This window comes from Mixophyes fleayi, chromosome 4, assembly GCF_038048845.1.
Source record: "Mixophyes fleayi isolate aMixFle1 chromosome 4, aMixFle1.hap1, whole genome shotgun sequence".
Lineage (NCBI taxonomy): Eukaryota > Metazoa > Chordata > Amphibia > Anura > Limnodynastidae > Mixophyes > Mixophyes fleayi.
Window position 1 is genome coordinate 159,918,539 of NC_134405.1, and position 22,023 is coordinate 159,940,561.

Genomic DNA, 22,023 nt, shown 5'->3' on the forward strand with positions numbered 1-22,023 from the left:
GGAACTCTCTCCTCCTATTATTACTGCTCATCATTCTTACTATTATTTCTACTGCTCAGAGACTATATATATATATATATATATATATACAAGTTAACCCGTGCATGATACTCATGCATTCTAGTCAAATCAAGCTACTTAAGGTGTTAAAAAGGTTCTTGTCATGCATTTGGGCCATAGCCCAGGCCTCCTCAGGGGAAGAGCGTTACTTCCCGACGTAAGCGCCCTTTTTTAACGTGGTTTTGTCCACATGTCACCACCTCACCATTTTTCTCCATCACCTCATCCTTCATCTTTATCGCCACATCTATCCAGATGTCTATCCAGACACAGGGATCTCTCTCAGCGGTCCTGAGTATCACACTCCTCTCGCTCTGTCACCCCCGGCAACCACCAACCACTCCCAACTGTCACCCCCGGCAACCACCAACCATTTCCAACTGTCACTTCTCCTTCAAGAAATATATATATATTTTTTTAAAATCTTTATAAACACTTTTAACAATTAACAAATTAAAAACATCTTAGTATACCAAATTTCAGCCCTTTCTGAATTTTTTTTCCCACACACACTAAGAATTTAGTAGGTCAGTGTATAACTCCGCCCAGCAGGTGGCGCTGCAGCTTGGTTTTATTTTTTCCACACACACACACACAGACAGACTAACACACTCCACTAGGCATATATATATATATATAGATATATCATTGACATTCCTTCTTCCATTCAGTTTAAGTAGTGCTGTGTATCTATTGGTCTTAGCTGTACCGTATATTCACCATACTCCCCAGGGGACCGCGACCTGCACAGTGGAAGCAGCTAAAAACCATACTTCCTTGCGAGAGTTCCTGGAGAAGACCAGCCACTGTGTTAGACTCCGCGCCTCTGGTGAGTAAGGCTACATCTGGTGAATTCTGGGTAAAACTCCTAGTGCCCGTGACAGTTTTGAGCGAGTTGGCCCTTGTCAAAGTCCGTGATCTGTCCAATCGAGTAATTAAGTTAGTATCAGGGACAGTGTCATAAATGTGAAGCATACTTGCCTACTCTCCCGGAACTTCCAGGAGACTTCCGAATTTTTATGAGTTCTCCCAGACTCCCGGGAGAGGAGGCCACCTTCCCAGATCCTGTCTCTCCTGCTTGTAAGGAGGTTAGTGCTTTCCTTCATGATGCAATTCACGTCATCAGGCCTTGCCGGACAAATATTGATGACTTGATTTGCGTCATCAGGGCCCCACCTCCTACTGCACGTCATTCCTCAGCCAGGAGCAGGGCTGTGATGACGTGAATTGCGTGGAGGAGTGGAGGTAGAAAAAGTTGGCAAGTATAATGTGAGGAGAATAGAGGCAAGCCGCATTTCTGAGGGCTTAATAGTGGAAAGGGTATAGTGTCTCATGATCTTTTAGTTCATTTATTTTCAGGGACAATGTCCTCTGTTTATTCATGTGTTTGTCCTTGGTTCTTCAACTGTCTTTTTTGGGCATGATCGTCAATCCTGACACAACTTCTGTGTTTGTCTGTCAATCTTGCTACTGCATGTTTTGGGCTAACCTCTTTTGTACCTGTCTGGTTTGTCCTGGTTGCCTCTTTACTGCTGACCGTTGGCTTGTCTTATTACACACTTGTTCTTTGACCCATTCTTTTCTATCTGCTCTGGTTTTTTTTGACTGTGGCCTGTCTAACCTATCATTGGCGTTAACCCTTCTTATGCTTCATTCAACTCTCATTATTAACTGTGGCTTTTCGTAGCTGTTCTATATTTAAACTCATCTCCTATTCTCCACACTTGGTTAACTTTTATGCCTGACCTCCGGGTATACAAGAGTATGCTGCTCTCTGATGGCTTAGCAACAGGTGGCACATTGGCTATAAGTGATCATGTGACATTGATGCCACAGGAGCAAAATTACACATTAGAAAAGTTCTTATTAGCATGAAATATGAGACAGACTGGGAGGGGCACAGTTTTATAACTGATTTTAACAGTAGCGTTCGGTATTAATAACTGTACTTTCAATTAATCACTTAATTTAGCTATAGTATTGCAATACTACTTTGCAGGTATAGTTTAAGTGAAAAAGTACAGCTGTGGTTATCCAGGTATTACCTTAACATCAAGTGTCTGTGACCTAAGACATAGATTTTCATTTTAGAGCATTAATAATCAATTTATAGATTTGGCAACAACTTTTGTTAATGTGTCTTGGCAATTTCACAGATTCTGTTGAAATAAATAAGCATCATGGCCCTATAATGCCTTTACAAGCATCCTTTTGTAAATCTAGATCAGGAAGTGCTTGTTTTAAGAATTTCATCATGGAGTAGATAAATAGATGATCAGAGAGGAGTCTCTTTACTCGAAATCCCCTGACAACTGAGAACATGGCTAAAGATGTTATTTATAAAGTTATAATACATCCATATTTACCTAGACTCTAAAAAAAATATTTTTATGTAACATCTCCCTCACTCCACTTCTAAATGGAGATATACTATGTTCACATTGCTCATTTCCAATCTCGTTGGCAAAGTCTTCTAGGGTGCACACTCTGGGAGGTGTAGGTAGCTTGTCTTACCAGGGACTTGGGGGAGACAGGGGGAAAACCACATTGAAACCACATACACCCCTCAGGGTTAACAAAATTCAGCATATATGTAAAAGCCATGGTGTACGATTAACAAAGGGGATGGGTGATTAGAAAAAGGATGGAACAAGTGGGAATATACAAAATGCAGTAGCAGTTTAATCTACAACTCAGTTCTAAAGCACAATTAAAATGCACTTGTCAATCTATAGTCCTACCACTCTTACAGACAACATACCACGCCCAAACTAAAGCTAGTTACCTCTCAGGATTGACCACTCTTTTGATAGAATAGAATTAGACAAATAATAGAATAATATAGTTGATTTGAAAATATAGAAATAGACTGGAGTTAAACAAATTAATTTAGCACAACCTTTAAAGATGAGTATAATGGATCATATGAACAACACAAGGGGCTGCCTGGCCATTACAGCTTAGTCAGCAAATGCTAACATATAAACATCCCCTGCACATGTAATAAACATGAACAAAGAATCTCAACCGTACCACACTTTAAATTACAACATTCTCTCGCTCAGGCGAGCTAAAGCAAATAATACATTCACATTTATAATGTTGGGTACCATTACTGAATAATCCAGGATATATTTTAATATCTCTAGTGATTAACTTCACAATCCTCCACAATATGTATAAATATCTTTGTATGGCCATAATAGCAGCTCCTTACAGGGCTCTAATGGAGGTTCACTGGCACAGGTCCCTTGTAAGAGGTGTCCCTCACGATGGACACTTTCTTCACATCTGGATGATTTCCGGCTCACTAAATCACTCCAGCCCTCCTCATTAGCTGGAAAGAATATCCTGTTTGCTCTGCCCAGACACTTCTATGTCACTCAGCCTCCCCTGCATCTGCTCCACTCTCTCACAACTTGGCACCTCTCTCTGGCTAGGCTCCTATTTATGTTCTCACCTCTTCTGATTGGTGCTGGCAGACTTCTCGATCTGCCTCCGCTCTTCACTGTTCACTCCTCCCACAGCAGTCTAGGCTGCAAGGAAACTAGAAATGTTGATGATTCAGTTTTGATGTAGCCAGTGGGTGGTGCAATTGTTAGTGTTGCTCTGCATGGGGGTCACAAAAGACACATTCTGACTTCAGAATGCATCGATTATACACTAAAGATGCTTCACTTATCTTTACCCGAGGTGAAGCATAAGATGAAGTCCCTCCCCCTCCGGTCATGGCCTTAGTAGCTCTCTAACCCAAAGATTCATGTAGCCTGCGGCCTTGTGCTTTCTATATGGTCACTGGACTCTATAACTTCTAATAAGCTTCTAATTTGCAATAGGGAGTACATGATGCTACATATATATATATATATATATATATATATATATATACATACATATATATATATATATATATATATATATATATATATATATATATATATATTAGGGATGAGCGCGCTCGGATTTCTGAAATCCGAGCCCACCCGAACGTTGCGGATCCGAGTCGGATCCGAGACAGATCCGGGTATTGGCGCCAAATTCAAAAGTGAAACTGAGGCTCTGACTCATAATCCCGTTGTCGGATCTCGCGATACTCGGATCCTATAAATTCCCCGCTAGTCGCCGCCATCTTCACTCGGGCATTGATCAGGGTAGAGGGAGGGTGTGTTAGGTGGTCCTCTGTGCTGTTTAGTTCTGTGCTGTTTAGTTCTGTGCTGTTTAGTGCTGTGCTGTGCTGTGCTGTTTAGTGCTGTGCTGTTTAGTGCTGTGCTGTTTAGTGCTGTGCTGTTTAGTGCTGTGCTGTGCTGTGCTGTGCTGTGTTCTGCAGTATCAGTCCAGTGGTGCTGTGTGCTGTGCTCTGTCCTTCTGAGGTCAGTGGTGCTGCTGGGTCCTGTGCTGTGTCCTGTTCAGTCCAGTGGTGCTGTGTCCTGTGCTCTGTGCTTCTAAGGGCATAGTTATTTCCCCAATATTCCCCTGTGTTTAAAAAAATAAAAAAAAGTTTTTTTATAAAATACCAAAAACTACTTTAATATTTTTTAATTACCACAAAATTTTCACAACCAATCCTGCAGTATAAGCCCATTGGTACTGCAATATTACCAAGTTCACACATTCAGCAGTAAAAGTCCAGTGGTACTGCAATATTACAAAGTTTACACATTCTGCAGTATCAGTCCAGTGGTGCTGTGTCCTGTGCTCTGTCCTGCTGAGTTCCGTAGTGCTGCTGGGTCCTGTGCCGTGTCCTGTTCAGTCCAGTGGTGCTGTGTCCTGTGCTCTGTGCTTCTAAGGGCATAGTTATTTCCCCATTATTCCCAAGTTTGTAAAAAATAAAAAAAAAGTAAAAAAAAATTAAAAATTAAAAAAAAAAAAAAAATATATAATAATAATAACCAAATTTGCAAAACCAATCCAGCATTATAAGTCCATTGGTACTGCAATATTACCAAGTTCACACATTCTGCAGTATCAGTCCAGTGGTGCTGTGTCCTGTGCTCTGTCCTGCTGAGTTCCGTAGTGCTGCTGGGTCCTGTGCCGTGTCCTGTTCAGTCCAGTGGTGCTGTGTCCTGTGCTCTGTGCTTCTAAGGGCATAGTTATTTCCCCATTATTCCCAAGTTTTTAAAAAATAAAAAAAAAGTAAAAAATAATAAAAATTTTAAAAAAAAAAAAATATATAATAATTATAACCAAATTTGCAAAACCAATCCAGCAGTATAAGTCCATTGGTACTGCAATATTACCAAGTTCACACATTCTGCAGTATCAGTCCAGTGGTGCTGTGTCCTGTGCTCTGTCCTGCTGAGTTCCGTAGTGCTGCTGGGTCCTGTGCCGTGTCCTGTTCAGTCCAGTGGTGCTGTGTCCTGTGCTCTGTGCTTCTAAGGGCATAGTTATTTCCCCACTATTCCCAAGTTTTTTAAAAATAAAAAAAAAGTAAAAAAAAATAAAAAATAAAAAAAATATATAATAATTATAACCAAATTTGCAAAACCAATCCAGCAGTATAAGTCCATTGGTACTGCAATATTACCAAGTTCACACATTCTGCAGTATCTTGTGCTACATATAATGGAGACCAAAAATTTGGAGGATAAAGTAGGGAAAGATCAAGACCCACTTCCTCCTAATGCTGAAGCTGCTGCCACTAGTCATGACATAGACGATGAAATGCCATCAACGTCGTCTTCCAAGCCCGATGCCCAATCTCGTAGTACCGGGCATGTAAAATCCAAAAAGCCCAAGTTAAGAAAAAGTAGCAAAAAGAGAAACTTAAAATCATCTGAAGAGAAACGTAAAGTTGCCAATATGCCATTTACGACACGGAGTGGCAAGGAACGGCTTAGGCCCTGGCCCGTGTTCATGACTAGTGGTTCAGCTTCACCCACGGATCTTAGCCCTCCTCCTCCTCCCCCCCCTACAAAAAATTGAAGAGAGTTATGCTGTCAGCAACAAAACAGCAAACAACTCTGCCTTCTAAAGAGAAATTATCACAAATCCACAAGGCGAGTCCAAGGGTGTTGGTGGTTGTCAAGCCTGACCTTCCCATCACTGTACGGGAAGAGGTGGCTCGGGAGGAGGCTATTGATGATGTAGCTGGCGCTGTGGAGGAACTTGATGATGAGGATGGTGATGTGGTTATTGTAAATGAGGCACCAGGGGGGGAAACAGCTGATGTCCATGGGATGAAAAAGCCCATCGTCATGCCTGGTCAGAAGACCAAAAAATGCACCTCTTCGGTCTGGAGTTATTTTTATCCAAATCCAGACAACCAATGTATGGCAATATGTAGCTTATGTAAAGCTCAAATAAGCAGGGGTAAGGATCTTGCCCACCTAGGAACATCCTCCCTTATACGTCACCTGAATAACCTTCATAGTTCAGTGGTTAGTTCAGGAACTGGGGCTAGGACCCTCATCGGTACAGGGACACCTAAATCCCGTGGTCCAGTTGGATACACACCAGCAACACCCTCCTCGTCAACTTCCTCCACAATCTCCATCAGATTCAGTCCTGCAGCCCAAGTCACCAGCCAGACTGAGTCCTCCTCAATACGGGATTCATCCGAGGAATCCTGCAGCGGTACGCCTACTACTGCCACTGCTGCTGTTGCTGCTGTTAGTCGGTCATCTTCCCAGAGGGGAAGTCGTAAGACCGCTAAGTCTTTCACCAAACAATTGACCGTCCAACAGTCGTTTGCCATGACCACCAAATACGATAGTAGTCACCCTATTGCAAAGCATATAACTGCGGCTGTAACTGCAATGTTGGTGTTAGACGTGCGCCCGGTGTCCGCCATCAGTGGAGTGGGATTTAGAGGGTTGATGGAGGTATTGTGTCCCCGGTACCAAATCCCCTCGAGATTCCACTTCACTAGGCAGGCGATACCAAAAATGTACAGAGAAGTACGATCAAGTGTCCTCAATGCTCTTAAAAATGCGGTTGTACCCACTGTCCACTTAACCACGGACATGTGGACAAGTGGTTCTGGGCAAACGAAGGACTATATGACTGTGACAGCCCACTGGGTAGATGCATCCCCTTCCGCAGCAACAGCAACAGCTGCATCAGTAGCAGCATCTACAAAATGGCTGCTCATGCAAAGGCAGGCAACATTGTGCATTACAGGCTTTAATAAGAGGCACAACGCTGACAACATATTAGAGAAAATGAGGGAAATTATCTCCCAGTGGCTTACCCCACTTAGACTCTCATGGGGATTTGTGGTGTCAGACAATGCCAGTAACATTGTGCGGGCATTAAATATGGGCAATTTCCAGCACGTCCCATGTTTTGCCCACACCATTAATTTGGTGGTGCAGCATTACCTCAAGAGTGACAGGGGTGTGCAGGAGATGCTTGCGGTGGCCCGCAAAATTGCTGGACACTTTCGGCATTCAGCCAGTGCCTACCGCAGACTAGAGGCACATCAAAAAAGCTTGAACCTGCCCTGCCATCACCTCAAACAAGAGGTTGTGACGCGCTGGAACTCCACCCTCTATATGCTGCAGAGGATGGAGGAGCAGCAAAAGGCCATTCAGGCCTACACAGCCACCTACGACATAGGCAAAGGAGTGGGGATGCGCCTGAGTCAAGCGCAGTGGAGACTGATTTCCGTGTTGTGCAAGGTTCTGCAGCCATTTGAACTTGCCACACGAGAAGTCAGTTCCGACACTGCCAGCTTGAGTCAGGTCATTCCCCTGATCAGGCTGTTGCAGAAGCAGCTGGAGAAAGTGAGGGAGGAGCTGGTAAGCCATTGCGATTACAGCAAGCATGTAGCTCTTGTGGATGTAGCCCTTCGTACGCTTTGCCAGGATCCGAGGGTGGTCACTCTTTTAAAGTCAGAGGAATACATTCTGGCCACCGTGCTCGATCCTCGGTTTAAAGCGTATGTTGTGTCTCTGTTTCCGGCGGACACAAATCTACAGCGGTGCAAAGACCTGCTGGTCAGGAGATTGTCCTCTGAAGAGGACCGTGACATGCCAACAGCTCCACCCTCATTTTCTTCCACATCTATGGCTGCGAGGAAAAAGCTCAGTTTTCCCAAAAGAGGCACTGGCGGGGATGCTGATAACATCTGGTCCGGACTGAAGGACCTGCCAACCATTGCAGACATGTCTACTCTCGCTGCATTGGATGCTGTCACAATAGAAAAAATTGTGGATGATTACTTTGCTGACACCATCCAAGTAGACATGTCAGACAGTCCATATTGTTACTGGCAGGAAAAAAAGGCAGTTTGGAAGCCCCTGTACAAACTGGCTCTATTTTACCTGAGTTGTCCCCCCTCCAGTGTGTACTCGGAAAGAGTTTTTAGTGCAGCGGGGAACCTGGTCAGTGAGCGGCGAAGGAGGTTGCTTCCTCACAACGTTGAAAAAATGATGTTTATAAAAATGAATAATCAATTCCTCAATGAAGTACAGCACTGCCCTCCAGATACTACAGAGGGACCTGTGGTTGTGGAGTCCAGCGGGGACGAATTGATAATGTGTGATGAGGAGGAAGTACACACTGTAGGGGGAGAGGAATCAGAGGTTGAGGATGAGGACGACATCTTGCCTCAGTAGAGCCTGTTTAGTCTGTACAGGGAGAGATGAATAGCTTTTTTGGTGTGGGGGCCCAAACAAACCAATCATTTCAGTCAAAGTTGTTTGGTAGGCCCTGTCGCTGAAATGATTGGTTTGTTAAAGTGTGCATGTCCTATTTCAACAACAGACCTCTCAACTGCAGCTCATCCCTCCTCTGCGGGGATAATGTCTCCTGTGCTCTGACACGTCACTCTGTGTACTCTCAGCCTCAGGATCTGACACTACAGCTACCATGCCTCTTGTAGCAGCCCTCACTCCAGGGCCTCTTCCATGTGCAGTGTCCCCCTCTCTCTTGGGTTCACTATAGTGGCATGGAGTTCTCCCCCTCATCCAGGGCACACATTCCTTGCCCTGGCTCAGTCACCACGCTCAGACTTCCAGGCAATGCTGGGGGAGCCTGGGAGCTTCCACCCCAGGTCCCCAGCTACAACTCTCCTCTCCTGTGTCTTCTCTCTCTTTCTGACACTTTAAAGATCGTGCCTTTAAATGAAAAAGTCAGTCTTCATTGCACGACTATGTGCAAGTGCAACAGGGACATTTTTTTGGGTTTACAAAGTCAAACAATAACACTACGACCCTGTCTGTCTGGGGTCTGTCAATGACGAATTGTCTGGAGCATGTTTTGAGGAGGTATTGTGGCCCCGGTATCAAATTGGGTACCGGGGCCACCCCACTATGCAGTCCAGATACTTGTTTGGTGGAATTCCGACACGTGGAGGGTTTTTTAATTATATTGTGGCCTCGGTACCAAATTGTGTACCGGGGCCACCACACTACGCAGTCAAGATACTTGTTTGGTGGAATTCAGACCAGTTGAGGGTTTTATTATTATATTGTGTGGACCACTCTATCTATACCACACTACAACTCTATACCACTCTATTTCCTACTTTAATTCTATTTAATTCTATTTCCTACTTTAATTCTATTACTAATTAATTAACATAAAGAGGAACAAAAAAAAACAATTTTACCAAAAGTATAATATGACTTAGACTTACAAACACTACACTTGAAAGATCGTGCCTTTAAATGAAAAAGTAAGTCTTCATTGCACGACTATGTGCAACAGGGACAGTTTTTTTCTTTACAAAGTCAACTAATAACACTTGGACCCTGTCTGTCTTTAACATACTTGATGGGATCTCAATGACGAATTGTCTGTAGCATGTTTGGAGGAGGTATTGTGGCCCCGGTATCAAGTTGGGTACCGGGGCCACCCCACTACGCAGTCCAGATACTTGTTTGGTGGAATTCTGACACGTGGAGGGTGTATTTATTTTATTGTGGCCCCGGTATCAAATTGGGTACCGGGGCCACCCCACTACGCAGTCCAGATACTTGTTTGGTGGAATTCTGACACGTGGAGGGTGTATTTATTTTATTGTGGCCCCGGTATCAAGTTGGGTACCGGGGCCACCCCACTACGCAGTCCAGATACTTGTTTGGTGGAATTCTGACACGTGGAGGGTTTTTTAATTATATTGTGGCCTCGGTACCAAATTGTGTACCGGGGCCACCACACTACGCAGTCAAGATAGATAGATGCGTATCATAGATAAAGTACATTCAGTGGTGTGGGGCAAATTGAAAAATATTCAAAATGCACTGACATTATCAAAAACAAGAGGTTGTCACACGCTAAAACTCCAACATGTATATGATGGAGAGGATGGAGGAGCAGCCGTATGTGTAGTGTAATGCAGACCTGTTGAAGGTTTTTTATATATTTTATTGTGGTGCCCAGTGCCCACTCCTCTAGGCAGTCCAGGTACATTTATTGGTGCGATTCATAAAAGTTCAGGGTTTTTAATATATCTTGTGGTGACCCACTCCTCTACGCAGTCCAGGTACATTTATTGGTGCGATTCATAAAAGTTCAGGGTTTTTAATATATTGTGGTGACCCACTCCTCTACGCAGTCCAGGTACATTTATTGGTGCGATTCATAAAAGTTCAGGGTTTTTAATATATTGTGGTGACCCACTCCTCTACGCAGTCCAGGTACATTTATTGGTGCGATTCATAAAAGTTCAGGGTTTTTAATATATTGTGGTGACCCACTCCTCTACGCAGTCCAGGTACATTTATTGGTGCGAATCAAACAAGTTGATGGTTTTCTTATTATATATATTGTGGTGACCCACTCCTCTACGCAGTCCAGGTACATTTATTGGTGCGATTCATAAAAGTTCAGGGTTTTTAAGATATTGTGGTGACCCACTCCTCTACGCAGTCCAGGTACAATTATTGGTGCGATTCATAAAAGTTCAGGGTTTTTAATATATTGTGGTGACCCACTCCTCTACGCAGTCCAGGTACATTTATTGGTGCGAATCAAACAAGTTGATGGTTTTCTTATTATATATATTGTGGTGACCCACTCCTCTACGCAGTCCAGGTACATTTATTGGTGCGATTCATAAAAGTTCAGGGTTTTTAAGATATTGTGGTGACCCACTCCTCTACGCAGTCCAGGTACAATTATTGGTGCGAATCATAAAAGTTCAGGGTTTTTAATATATTGTGGTGACCCACTCCTCTACGCAGTCCAGGTACATTTATTGGTGCGAATCAAACAAGTTGATGGTTTTCTTATTATATATATTGTGGTGACCCACTCCTCTACGCAGTCCAGGTACATTTATTGGTGCGATTCATAAAAGTTCAGGGTTTTTAATATATTGTGGTGACCCACTCCTCTACGCAGTCCAGGTACATTTATTGGTGCGAATCAAACAAGTTGGTGGTTTTCTTATTATATATATTGTGGTGACCCACTCCTCTACGCAGTCCAGGTACATTTATTGGTGCGATTCATAAAAGTTCAGGGTTTTTAATATATTGTGGTGACCCACTCCTCTACGCAGTCCAGGTACATTTATTGGTGCGAATCAAACTAGTTGATGGTTTTCTTATTATATATATTGTGGTGACCCACTCCTCTACGCAGTCCAGGTACATTTATTGGTGCGATTCATAAAAGTTCAGGGTTTTTAATATATTGTGGTGACCCACTCCTCTACGCAGTCCAGGTACAATTATTGGTGCGAATCATAAAAGTTCAGGGTTTTTAAGATATTGTGGTGACCCACTCCTCTACGCAGTCCAGAAAGATACCTTTTTGCAACGTTTTGGACTAATAACTATATTGTGAGGTGTTCAGAATACACTGTAAATTAGTGGAAATGCTTGTTATTGAATGTTATTGAGGTTAATAATAGCCTAGGAGTGAAAATAAGCCCAAAAACTTGATTTTTAAACTTTTTATGTTTTTTTCAAAAAAAATCCGAATCCAATACCTTAAATCCGAACCGAGACCTTTCGTCAAGTGTTTTGCGAGACAAATCCGAACCTCAAAAATAACGAAAATCCGGATCCAAAACACAAAACACGAGACCTCAAAAGTCGCCGGTGCACATCCCTAATATATATATGTTAAGAAAAGATCATATAGCCACAACCACAATAAGGTTGACGATCCTATACATCAGAATAGGCAACCAAAACATAATTTTTTCTGTATGTGATATTTTTGCTTTTAAAATAATCACAAAGGCAGTTAATGTTTTTTATGCAGTTATCTATTATACACTTTTGAAATTAGCCTGGCCGTCGCACTCATTAACTTGTAGTATTAGCTAATTATATCAATTCTACAAGATACATACATGAAAACTAACATGACATTCTTACTGCCAATTTCTACAGTTCAGTAAACCCCTATAGTAAGTGCATGTTACTCAGCCTAAGTAACAAGGGAGTGCTCACTCACCTCTAGAAAATCCCAGTAATATATACTCTCCATCACATCAAACATTACCTTAAAACAAGAAAATATTTTTGCTATAGTTTTCACCCATTACTTTTGTCACTCTAAAATTGACATGTGTATGGTTTCAACTCCAAGACAAATTATTATTATTTAAACTATGTTTAAAAATGATGTTTTGTTGTGTATCTCTTCATTAATAGTGATATACAGTAAGTCATGTTTTTAAGCAAATTATAAAATCGGAGATAAAGAATGTATCCAGATGAGTATATCCAGCTGGAAAGGCTCTGGTTTTCATCAGTGTGTGTCTGCTGAAGGAAATTCTTTCCATCTGCAATAGGAGGATTGAGTGTATTAAATATGTTAGTATGCGCACACTGACTCCATACATACACCGTTCCTACATAGTCTTGTTAATTCTTCAGATACTTTTCCTTAAAAGCCACGCCTACTTCAAGTCCTTTCATACTACTAAGTGGCATATTTATTAAGTAAAAAAAATGCCCTATCTCCAGCAAAGACAAGTGTTACCCATACATGTAACTAGAGATATTTTATTTGGGGGGGAGGGATTGATGAATAGTACCAATTCCAAGACTTTCGTAATAAAGAATTCTTTTTATCCCATTGTGAATAAACTTTTTGTAATTGATTAATTGGCACTACATTAGAAGAAGATTTAAGTAAACCACACTTCAAATATATATTTACCTTAACCTCCCTGGCTAAGGTTATTATAGCTAGGAGATGGATGGCGACTGAACCACCTAGTGTACCTCACTGGATTAATCTAGTTACTGAAGTATGGAGGCATGAGCGGTTTATGTATGAAAGTAGAAAGGCCATTCATAAATAGCATAAGATATGGCACAATTGGTATGAATCAAATTATGTTATCCACCCTCATCAGGATGATATGGTGGGTTTGGGGAGTCACCAGGTGGATGGATAACTCTCAACCCTGTGCAGCTTTAATTGATCTGACCTGGAGTGTAGTGAAAATGCTATAATGATATCATCACCCTAAAAGTTCACTAGATATCACTGTATAATGATTATAGCGCATAGGCAGAGAAAGATGTTAGTTAGATTAGATGTTAAATATGTTATTTGTATGTTGTAACTAAATAATCACAATAAAAATACTTTATTAAAAAATTTTTTTGTAATCGTCACATTACAATAAAAGTTCTTACCACATAAATGATTGAAAGAGATTGCAACTTCACAAAACAGAGTAGCAGTATAAAAAGTTGCTATAAGCACTTTAATCGAATGCAACAACGTCTATAATTTTGAAGTGTTCTGCAAACACAAATGCTCATGCCCTTATCAAATAAGTCTAAAAGTTGCCACAGTCTTGCACCATCTTTGGGAACAACACACTTCCTTATTTTTAAACCAGCTTTGAAATAACAGGCTTACATCAATGACTTTTGTTTCAAGCTCTTTTTGGCATAAGGCGAACAATTGGATAATCCCAACTAAGAACTCAAATTTCCCAACTCCCAAACTCTATATCAAGACTATGAAAATAAAAAAAACTACCATGCCCTGTTTCATAAACGTGCACACCCTTTCATTATGGGGCTGTAGCTGTGTTAAGTGTTAGCCAATGGTATTCAAAATCATATTCAAAGCATTATCCACTGTTCCTGTAGGATTTCCTTGCAGACTTCTTGGTTGCATCTTTCTAGAATAGCCATGGTCTGCAAGGAGGTTTTAAAACATCTACAAGATTTCACTGTTGAAAGAATGCACTGATCTCATTGTTTAAATTTTAAAGGCTTCGTATATACCATGAAACACTGTGAACTCTATCATCTATAAGTGGTGAAAAAGTGGCACAACAAGGACTTTGCTAAGATCAGAACATTCCTCCAAAATTGATTACAGGACAAAGAGAACTCATTAGGGAAGCTATGAAGATTCCTATGACAACATTAAAGGAGCTGCAAGAATTTCTGTTAGGAATTGGAACAGGTCACTCCCTGCATGTGGCAGCAATCTTCTGTTTTCTGCATATGTCTGGGCTATGGGGTAGGGTGGGTGGCAAGTTGGAAGCCATTCCTCACATAGAACATCCAAACTAGTCTAAATTTTGCAAGAAAAATACATTCAATCAATCCAAACCATGTAGGAAATGTATGGTTTGATGAAGCCAAGGTTGAACCTTATGTTTGATGCAAAGACAAGACAGCTCATCACCAAAAGAACACCATAGCTACTGTGGCATCATGCTTGACGCTGCTTCTCTTCAGCTGGGACAATTGATCTAGAGAGGATAGATGGTATTATGAATAACTTCCAATATCAAGATATTTTGCCACTAAACCTGCTAGCCTCTAGCCGAATGCGTAAGGCCAGCAGGAGGTTCATGCTAGAAGAATTTCATCTTCAAAATGATAACTATCCAAAGTACACATCAAGTAAACCAAGGAAGGACCTAGTCAGAGCCCAGACCTCAATCCCATTGAAAACCTGAGGAATGACCTAAAGAGGGCTGTGCACAAGAGATCTCCTTGCAGTTTGATGTACCTTAAACTTTTTGCAGGGTAGAGTGGGATAGAAATGCATTGTTCAGGTGTGGGAAGTATATATTCACTGCTATAGCAAAAACAAAATGTACTTCCACAAAGCATTAATTTAGGGCTGTACATACTGCAACCAGGGTATGGTAGTTTTTTTCATATTCATTTAATTTTCCTAAAAATTGTTGTGACAGGATGGACCTCCTATGCCACCCTGTCTGTTGTGTTGGGGACCAGTTGGGCTTGCCTTGCACCGTCCCCTTTATTTATCATAAATACACCCCTCCTGTAGCAGTTGGAGGAGCCTGCTGCCACCACAAGACTCCTACACCTAAAACCGCTTCCCTCTGGGTAAATCTCGCTGCAAGTGTACCCCTTGCTGATTTCAATACCTCAGAAATTAATACATTTCCTGTACAGAAATACAACACTATATTAAAATCAGTACATTTGCAATAACATAAATTGGCCCCCTGCGCTATTAATTCCAATAAATTTATTCAACAAGTTATTTATAAGGGATCCAGTCACAATTGTCTGTTTGTTTTTCACTTGAATTTTGTTGGTTGCAAGGTCACATTAAAGGTGGAAAAAGTTCTGAAGTGATCTTGATTTCAGGCTTTACATCATAAACACCTGTAATTTCAGTAAGGACGTGTAGACTTTTTATATTCACTGTAGATATTCAATGGGCACCTTTTGCACCTCAGTAGCGATAATGAGCCTCATTTCAATTTTTTTAGGCAATTCCTGGTGCTAGGGATGTAAGCAGCTGCTTCTTCAATTGGCACCACATTACGGTGGCTCTCTGGCTCATTATAGTCAATAGAAGATATAGTGAAGTGTACATTTTTTAAATTTTTTATTTTGATACAATTTGTATTTTAATTTCTGTTGTCTCTGTTCACTTCCACATGAATAGACAGAAAACTTCACCCAAAATAAACTTCCAACATAGGCACCAGCAACTTAAGCAGCCTAGGTGTTAGACAGGACAACTTAAAATTCCATTGACATTTAAAGCTCAACTATTGCAAAATTGAAAACTAATATCAGCTTTATTAAATATTAAATAAGTTTCTCAATTCTGTCATTGTCTAATATCACCAAAAGAAAGAAGGCATTAATCAGAGTTTGGTTGAAACTCCTATACTCCCAACATAATGAGCTTTAGAATGCTTACTTGGCAATTTCCTGCTGCCGTGTTACAAGTAAAAATTCTAACACAAGGTTTGAATAATATCATCTTTCCTATTTAAATGTTAATCAATTACCAAATTGGGAAAAAATATTATTTTGCCATAATGAACTTGTAACTAGTTTTCAATTTCACTATAATTGTCCTTGACTTTAGTTTGTTAATTGCAACTGATTACATTGATTCCCGCTGTGGCTGTGAGACAGAATTCTACTGCAAATTTTATTTGGGTTGGAGATCTTCTTAACTGTACTTAATAAATGTTTTATCATTATATATTTAACTATATGTAGTATTTGTAGTGGTTAAAATATACATTCCACATAATTAATTATTTATATAGTATATAAGTATAGGTCTATAACGTATTTGTTCATCCAATATTTAGTGTATACTTAATATTAACACTGAATACTCATAATAAAAATCCAATTAAACGTGTATGAAAGTACCGATGTTCCAATGCGTGACCTAAAGACCTATGCAACACATGCTCCCTTAATAATATTGCACAAATGAATACTAAAGTTTTAGTCACAGTTTTGCAACCCCCTTATTACATATTAAAGTACCCCTCTTGCTTAGATGGCATTATATTGTGCTCACTCATGGAAATAAACACACTGGGCCTGATTCATATTTGGACAAAGCTGTGGTTTAAAAAGGAGAACAGAAGTTGAGCGGAATTTCGACCATATTCAAATCAAGATGTGTTTTGATTTGAATCTGGGTGAAGGTACGCTCCGCCCAAACAATAATTGTCTTACATATACCGCTATAGAACAGAGTGCAGTATATACACAAGCATATGTGCAATATAAAGTCACATCAATACACATACAGAAATATTATATTATAAAATAAATGAACAACTTTTAACAGTATAATCATTAATATAAATCTGGATTTAAAAAAAAAAAAAAGTTAAATGCAAATGATACGGCTGAAATCAAGCGCACTTACAATAAGATAAGTCCTCGACTTGAATTGGCTTAGTCTGCGTTGAAATGCTCTCACTGTACATTGCTTACGTTCAGCCAACTTTTCCCTCCACTGTTCTGTCCCTTAAATCGTAGTCTGTTGTAAGAGTCTTTGTGAGTTCGGGCATGCATTGCATGCAGTTATATTCATTGGCTTAAGGTCCCTTTCTGAGCGTGCGCACAGCTATTTCACGCAAGATATGGTAGACAAATGGATGTACGAGCAAACATGAATTAGATCCACTATGTATAACATAACAAGTTATTAATCAATAATTCAATTAATCATTATTTGCTCCAGGAGTTGATCTTGCAGGTTCCAGTAAAATAGATTCAAGTGTGTTTACCACCCTGCTGTCCACAATTTTTAAATATATTGATTTGCAGTGATATGTTATGTAACCAAATTAGTATTGTAATTTTCTGTTGTTACCTGCTTTTTGTTGGAGTGATCACCCCTCTGAAAATGATCATACCTACTACAAAGCTGCATCTGTGTCTTGAAGTAAATGGCTTTTTATTTTATTTGATTGTGTCCGTTGTTATTTCCATGCAGTTATTGCAACCCCTTAAATATACCTCTACATTTATCATATGATAATAAATAGGTGTATTGAATTGGAGGTATGTGCATTTATATCAAATGTTTTATAGAATTAGTCTAAAAAGGCAATATCTGTATTTTGTCCCACAAAGTCAAAACGTCTTGTGTGATTTTCAGCTAATCTTTACTTTTTTTCTAAATTATTTCCTTTTCTTTTTTTAGATTTACCTAAAAAACAAACATTTGTACACAGTGGAGGCCAACAATGCACGGCAGCTGGTTGAAAGTGCTGCAACAAATATAGAAAAGCTTCTACGTAACCGCTCTAAAGCTCTGGTGGTAAGTGTTTAATTTGTCTGTAGACTGTACTTCTTTTATATTACACTTCTCAATTCACCGAAGACAGGATGCATATCCTTAATCTATGGCTGTCAATTCTTTTGTTGGCTGATCTATGGAATAGGGTGCATGGTGTATACATGCTAAAACACCTGCACCTCCTTATAACAGAGCTGTATAAAAATAATGTTTTATAAGAAGAAATGTTGTCCGTGTTTATGGTATTTAAATATCTTAAGGAAATTTTAAAAATTTAATGCAGTGAGATTGTCAGGGACAAGACAGCCAAGTGCTATAATCCGTGCAAAAATTGCAAGAATATTCTTCAGTTCTACATGCTGTAAAAGTAATGTATTAAATTAGAAACCGTTAAATTAATATATATATGTATGTATACATATATATATATATATATATATATATATATATACATAATATATATATATATAGCAGCATATAGATGGCGCTCAATCCAATATTGTATAATAAGTTAATGTATAGTGTCCATTTACACCTCGTATTACTTCCTATAGACAGGGCAGCTACCTTCCTTCAGTACATCGGATGGTAAGTCCGATGGGTTAGTAAAGTCTAAGAAGACAGGATCAGAAGGAAGAAATGCGCCTGATCGTGTAGTATTTTAGGTGATATATTCTAAAACTAGCCAGTTGTAAGTAATATGCGTACCGGATATAAATAATGGTAAGGCACATCTGTATATCAATCCCAAGATCTTCAGGGAATTCCGTGTTGATAAACTCTGGTCATATATGCCAAAAGAAAACAAAAAAGGGGATACCAAAGATAGTACAGTATTTTCTATAAATCGTGAGTGATTAGTTTATACCACACCAAAGGTATATGTGCATAGCAGAGACAAATAATATATGTGCCTATCTTTTATGGTTTTGCTGCAGTATACCCGATCCACTCTGGGGAAAGAGATGGAAAGACCATATGGTGTAGTAATTTTTTGGCATAATAATTTAATAAAAAGTACACATATACATTTTACACCCACAAAGCATCAAACAGGCTCTGTATATTTATAAAGAACAATTTTTATGTTAAATGTGATAGGATATAATAATTGCTTTCAGATATTTACATTCATGGCTACAATTTAATGATAATTAAAGTCAATCAACTGTGTCATCACACAGGAAACCTGGTTTAATAAATCCATGCCAATTATGCTACGGCCTTATAGATTATACATTGCCATGGTCATTCTGTCGCTGATCACCAAAAACATGATGTAAATGAAACTGCTCTTCCAACATAAATTCATGCTCCTCCCAGCTACCAAAGTTAAACTACAGGTATTTCACAATATGACTTTCATAAACAATATTTGGCCTACATCATTCTTGGTCACTGTCTTGCCTTAAAAATGAACTCAAATTTTGAATCAACACTGTGCAAAGTCTCATCATGACTGAGTGTATTGTATCTGAATCTATCCAGCAACTTTAAGTGTGTAGCACTTTTAACTACTCATTTGTCTATGTTTGTCTTCAATTACTTCATTAGATTGTAAGCTCTTCAGGGTAGGAGTATAATTATGTTATAAAGGTGTGGTGACTTACAATAAACTTATGCATACATACATACATACATACATACATACATACATAGAATAGACATAATGTGAAAAAGTCTTGAAGGTCCAAAATCATTGATAGAGAACCTATTGTTACTCGTTTAATTATGAAGTAGACCACAATGAGAATGACTGCATAGTTTATTGCATGACTATTGTGTGTTTTGTGTTCTAAAACATCTGCTCTGTATATCCCCTGGCATACCTAGAAGCATCCATACTGCTTTTTTGTGTGTGCTTTTACAAACCTGTACCTGTTTCATACTTCCCAAATGTTCCCCTTCTCTGTGTGATCACAATGGGACAGAAACAGAAGAGCTTCACCATAACAAACATTGGAGAAAAATAACTGGAGGGCAGTGAATCGGTGAGATAGCCATGTTTGAAGTGAAAGGAGCTACGTCAACATGAACAGAATAGAATATCTAAACAATAAGAACAGCACAAGAGACACCTTGTTAAACTCTTGTCAAACTGCTGTGGGAAGACTGTGTTTGAGACACATCCCTATATGAAATTAGTGTTGCTTTTCGGAGCTTGGTAAATAAGCTTGTTTGGCTCTCCCCATAGGGAGCTATGGGGATGGCTGTAGCAATCTAATTTGTATTGATCTCAAGAGATATCCAATATATATCCAGTGTTTGGCTAATACTCTAAATTGCTATAACCCTTTGAAAACTGCCGCTTTTGTAGGATTTATGGCTACAATTCTTTCATAAATGGGCTGCTAAGTTATGTATTATGAGAACATAGATTTATATTAAAAGGCATAAATGACCTAGGAATATAGGTAGTTTGCCACTTGTATTGAACTATGTACAGATAGATATATATGCACAGCAGACTTCTTAACACATATTATTATATATTCAACGACAAAACCACAAACCACAAAAAAAAGCAATACAGGACGTAGATCCAATTATCAAACATTTATGAGCCAGGAAGACACTCAAATGAGCCTATGACAGATTTATGTGAGAAGATCTGAATGAAGGGTGTTTAGTCAAGGAAAGATGGAAAGGGGGAGTTGGATCCAAAAAGAGAAAAGGTTGGGAAGTATATAAGAATAAATAGTAATAATAAACGTTCAAGTAACCTAGTTTGGAAACTATTTAAATGGAAATATGGTGACTAACTTAAAGATTTCACATACATTTTGCTTATAGAAAACTGAAAAGGACCTATATTATTATTTCTTTATAAAAAGTACATGATATAGATATGACTTATGAGTAATACTTTCTAGGCTTTCTTTGTAACATGTCTAATTATGCCACAACAATAATATGTGTGTATATATAATATGAAGATAGATAAACAGACAGACAGACATACAGTGGTCGAAGTGGCCCAGTACATTCAATTACATTTACTTGTATTTTGCTCAATAGAATAGCAAATCTTTTGTTAGTGGTTGAAGAAAAGGGTTTCTGGGGGTATAAATGTTAATTATAATATTCCTCTATTTAAGTTTTTTAAAAATAAAATGTGTGGTTCAGAAATTACACTTTAAAAAAACTATTTTGTACTGCATTCCAAAACCTTAAGCACAACCTTCGCTAACCAATTTGCTGCCAACATTTTAGTTTACGTAAGTGGCATTTGCTCCAACACACCGTTACACGCCAGTGGCGCACGCAGGGGGGGTTTCTGAGTCTCTAGAAACCCCCCCCTGCGCTAACTAAGTGGCCACTGTCCTATACAGCAGCCGCGGCGCTGTCAAAGAAGCGTCCGCGGCGGTGCTGTATTGTATACAGCACCGCCGCAGACGCTTCTTAGACAGCGCCGCGGCTGCTGTATAGGACAGCGCTGGCGAAACGGAGCTGCTGCGCATGCGCAGCAGCTCTCTCTCGGTTTTTTTTTTGGGGTCGGCGGGGGGAAACCCCCCCCCCGACAATCCTCCATGCGCCGCTGCATTGCATACTGTTAAAGCAATTCACTGTGATCTCAAACCCTCTACTTTCTTAATGATAGCAGATAGAAGGGAGAAATAAAAAACAATATATATAATATGCAATGAAAACAAGAAAGCTGCTCAAAAGATAATACTTTATACATTAAATGGAGAAATATGTTTTGTTTATATACAATGGCATTTTTTTATTAAAATATTAGCTATTGTTACAATTACATCTCTGAGGCCTGTGGTACCATATATTTTATTGTCTTAGATTTGTAGGATATGGTATTTTAATTTTATGCTTCAGCAGCTCTCTCTCGTTTTTTTTTTGGGTCGGCGGGGGGAAACCTCCCCCCGACAATCCTCCGTGCGCCACTGCACGCCCCCTCCATAACCCGCCATTTCACTTCTCCAATCATAGGGGGCCTCAAGAGGATGTAATCGCAGGATGTGATTCCGTCTACATGACCGCAACCAGTGATTAAAGGCCTAGTCTAGTCTTTTTGTGCCA

General features: G+C 39.6%; 1 protein-coding gene across 7 annotated transcripts in view; it reads left to right on the top strand.

Moving 5' to 3' along the window:
• CACNA2D1 (calcium voltage-gated channel auxiliary subunit alpha2delta 1) overlaps positions 1 to 22,023 on the top strand; it is a 612,754-nt gene that overhangs the window by 144,659 nt on the left and 446,072 nt on the right. For all 7 annotated transcript variants that reach the window (XM_075208701.1, XM_075208699.1, XM_075208698.1 and 4 more), the window contains exon 3: positions 17,890 to 18,006. In XM_075208701.1, coding sequence (XP_075064802.1) covers positions 17,890 to 18,006 — 117 coding nt within the window. The remainder of the gene's footprint in view (positions 1 to 17,889; positions 18,007 to 22,023) is intronic.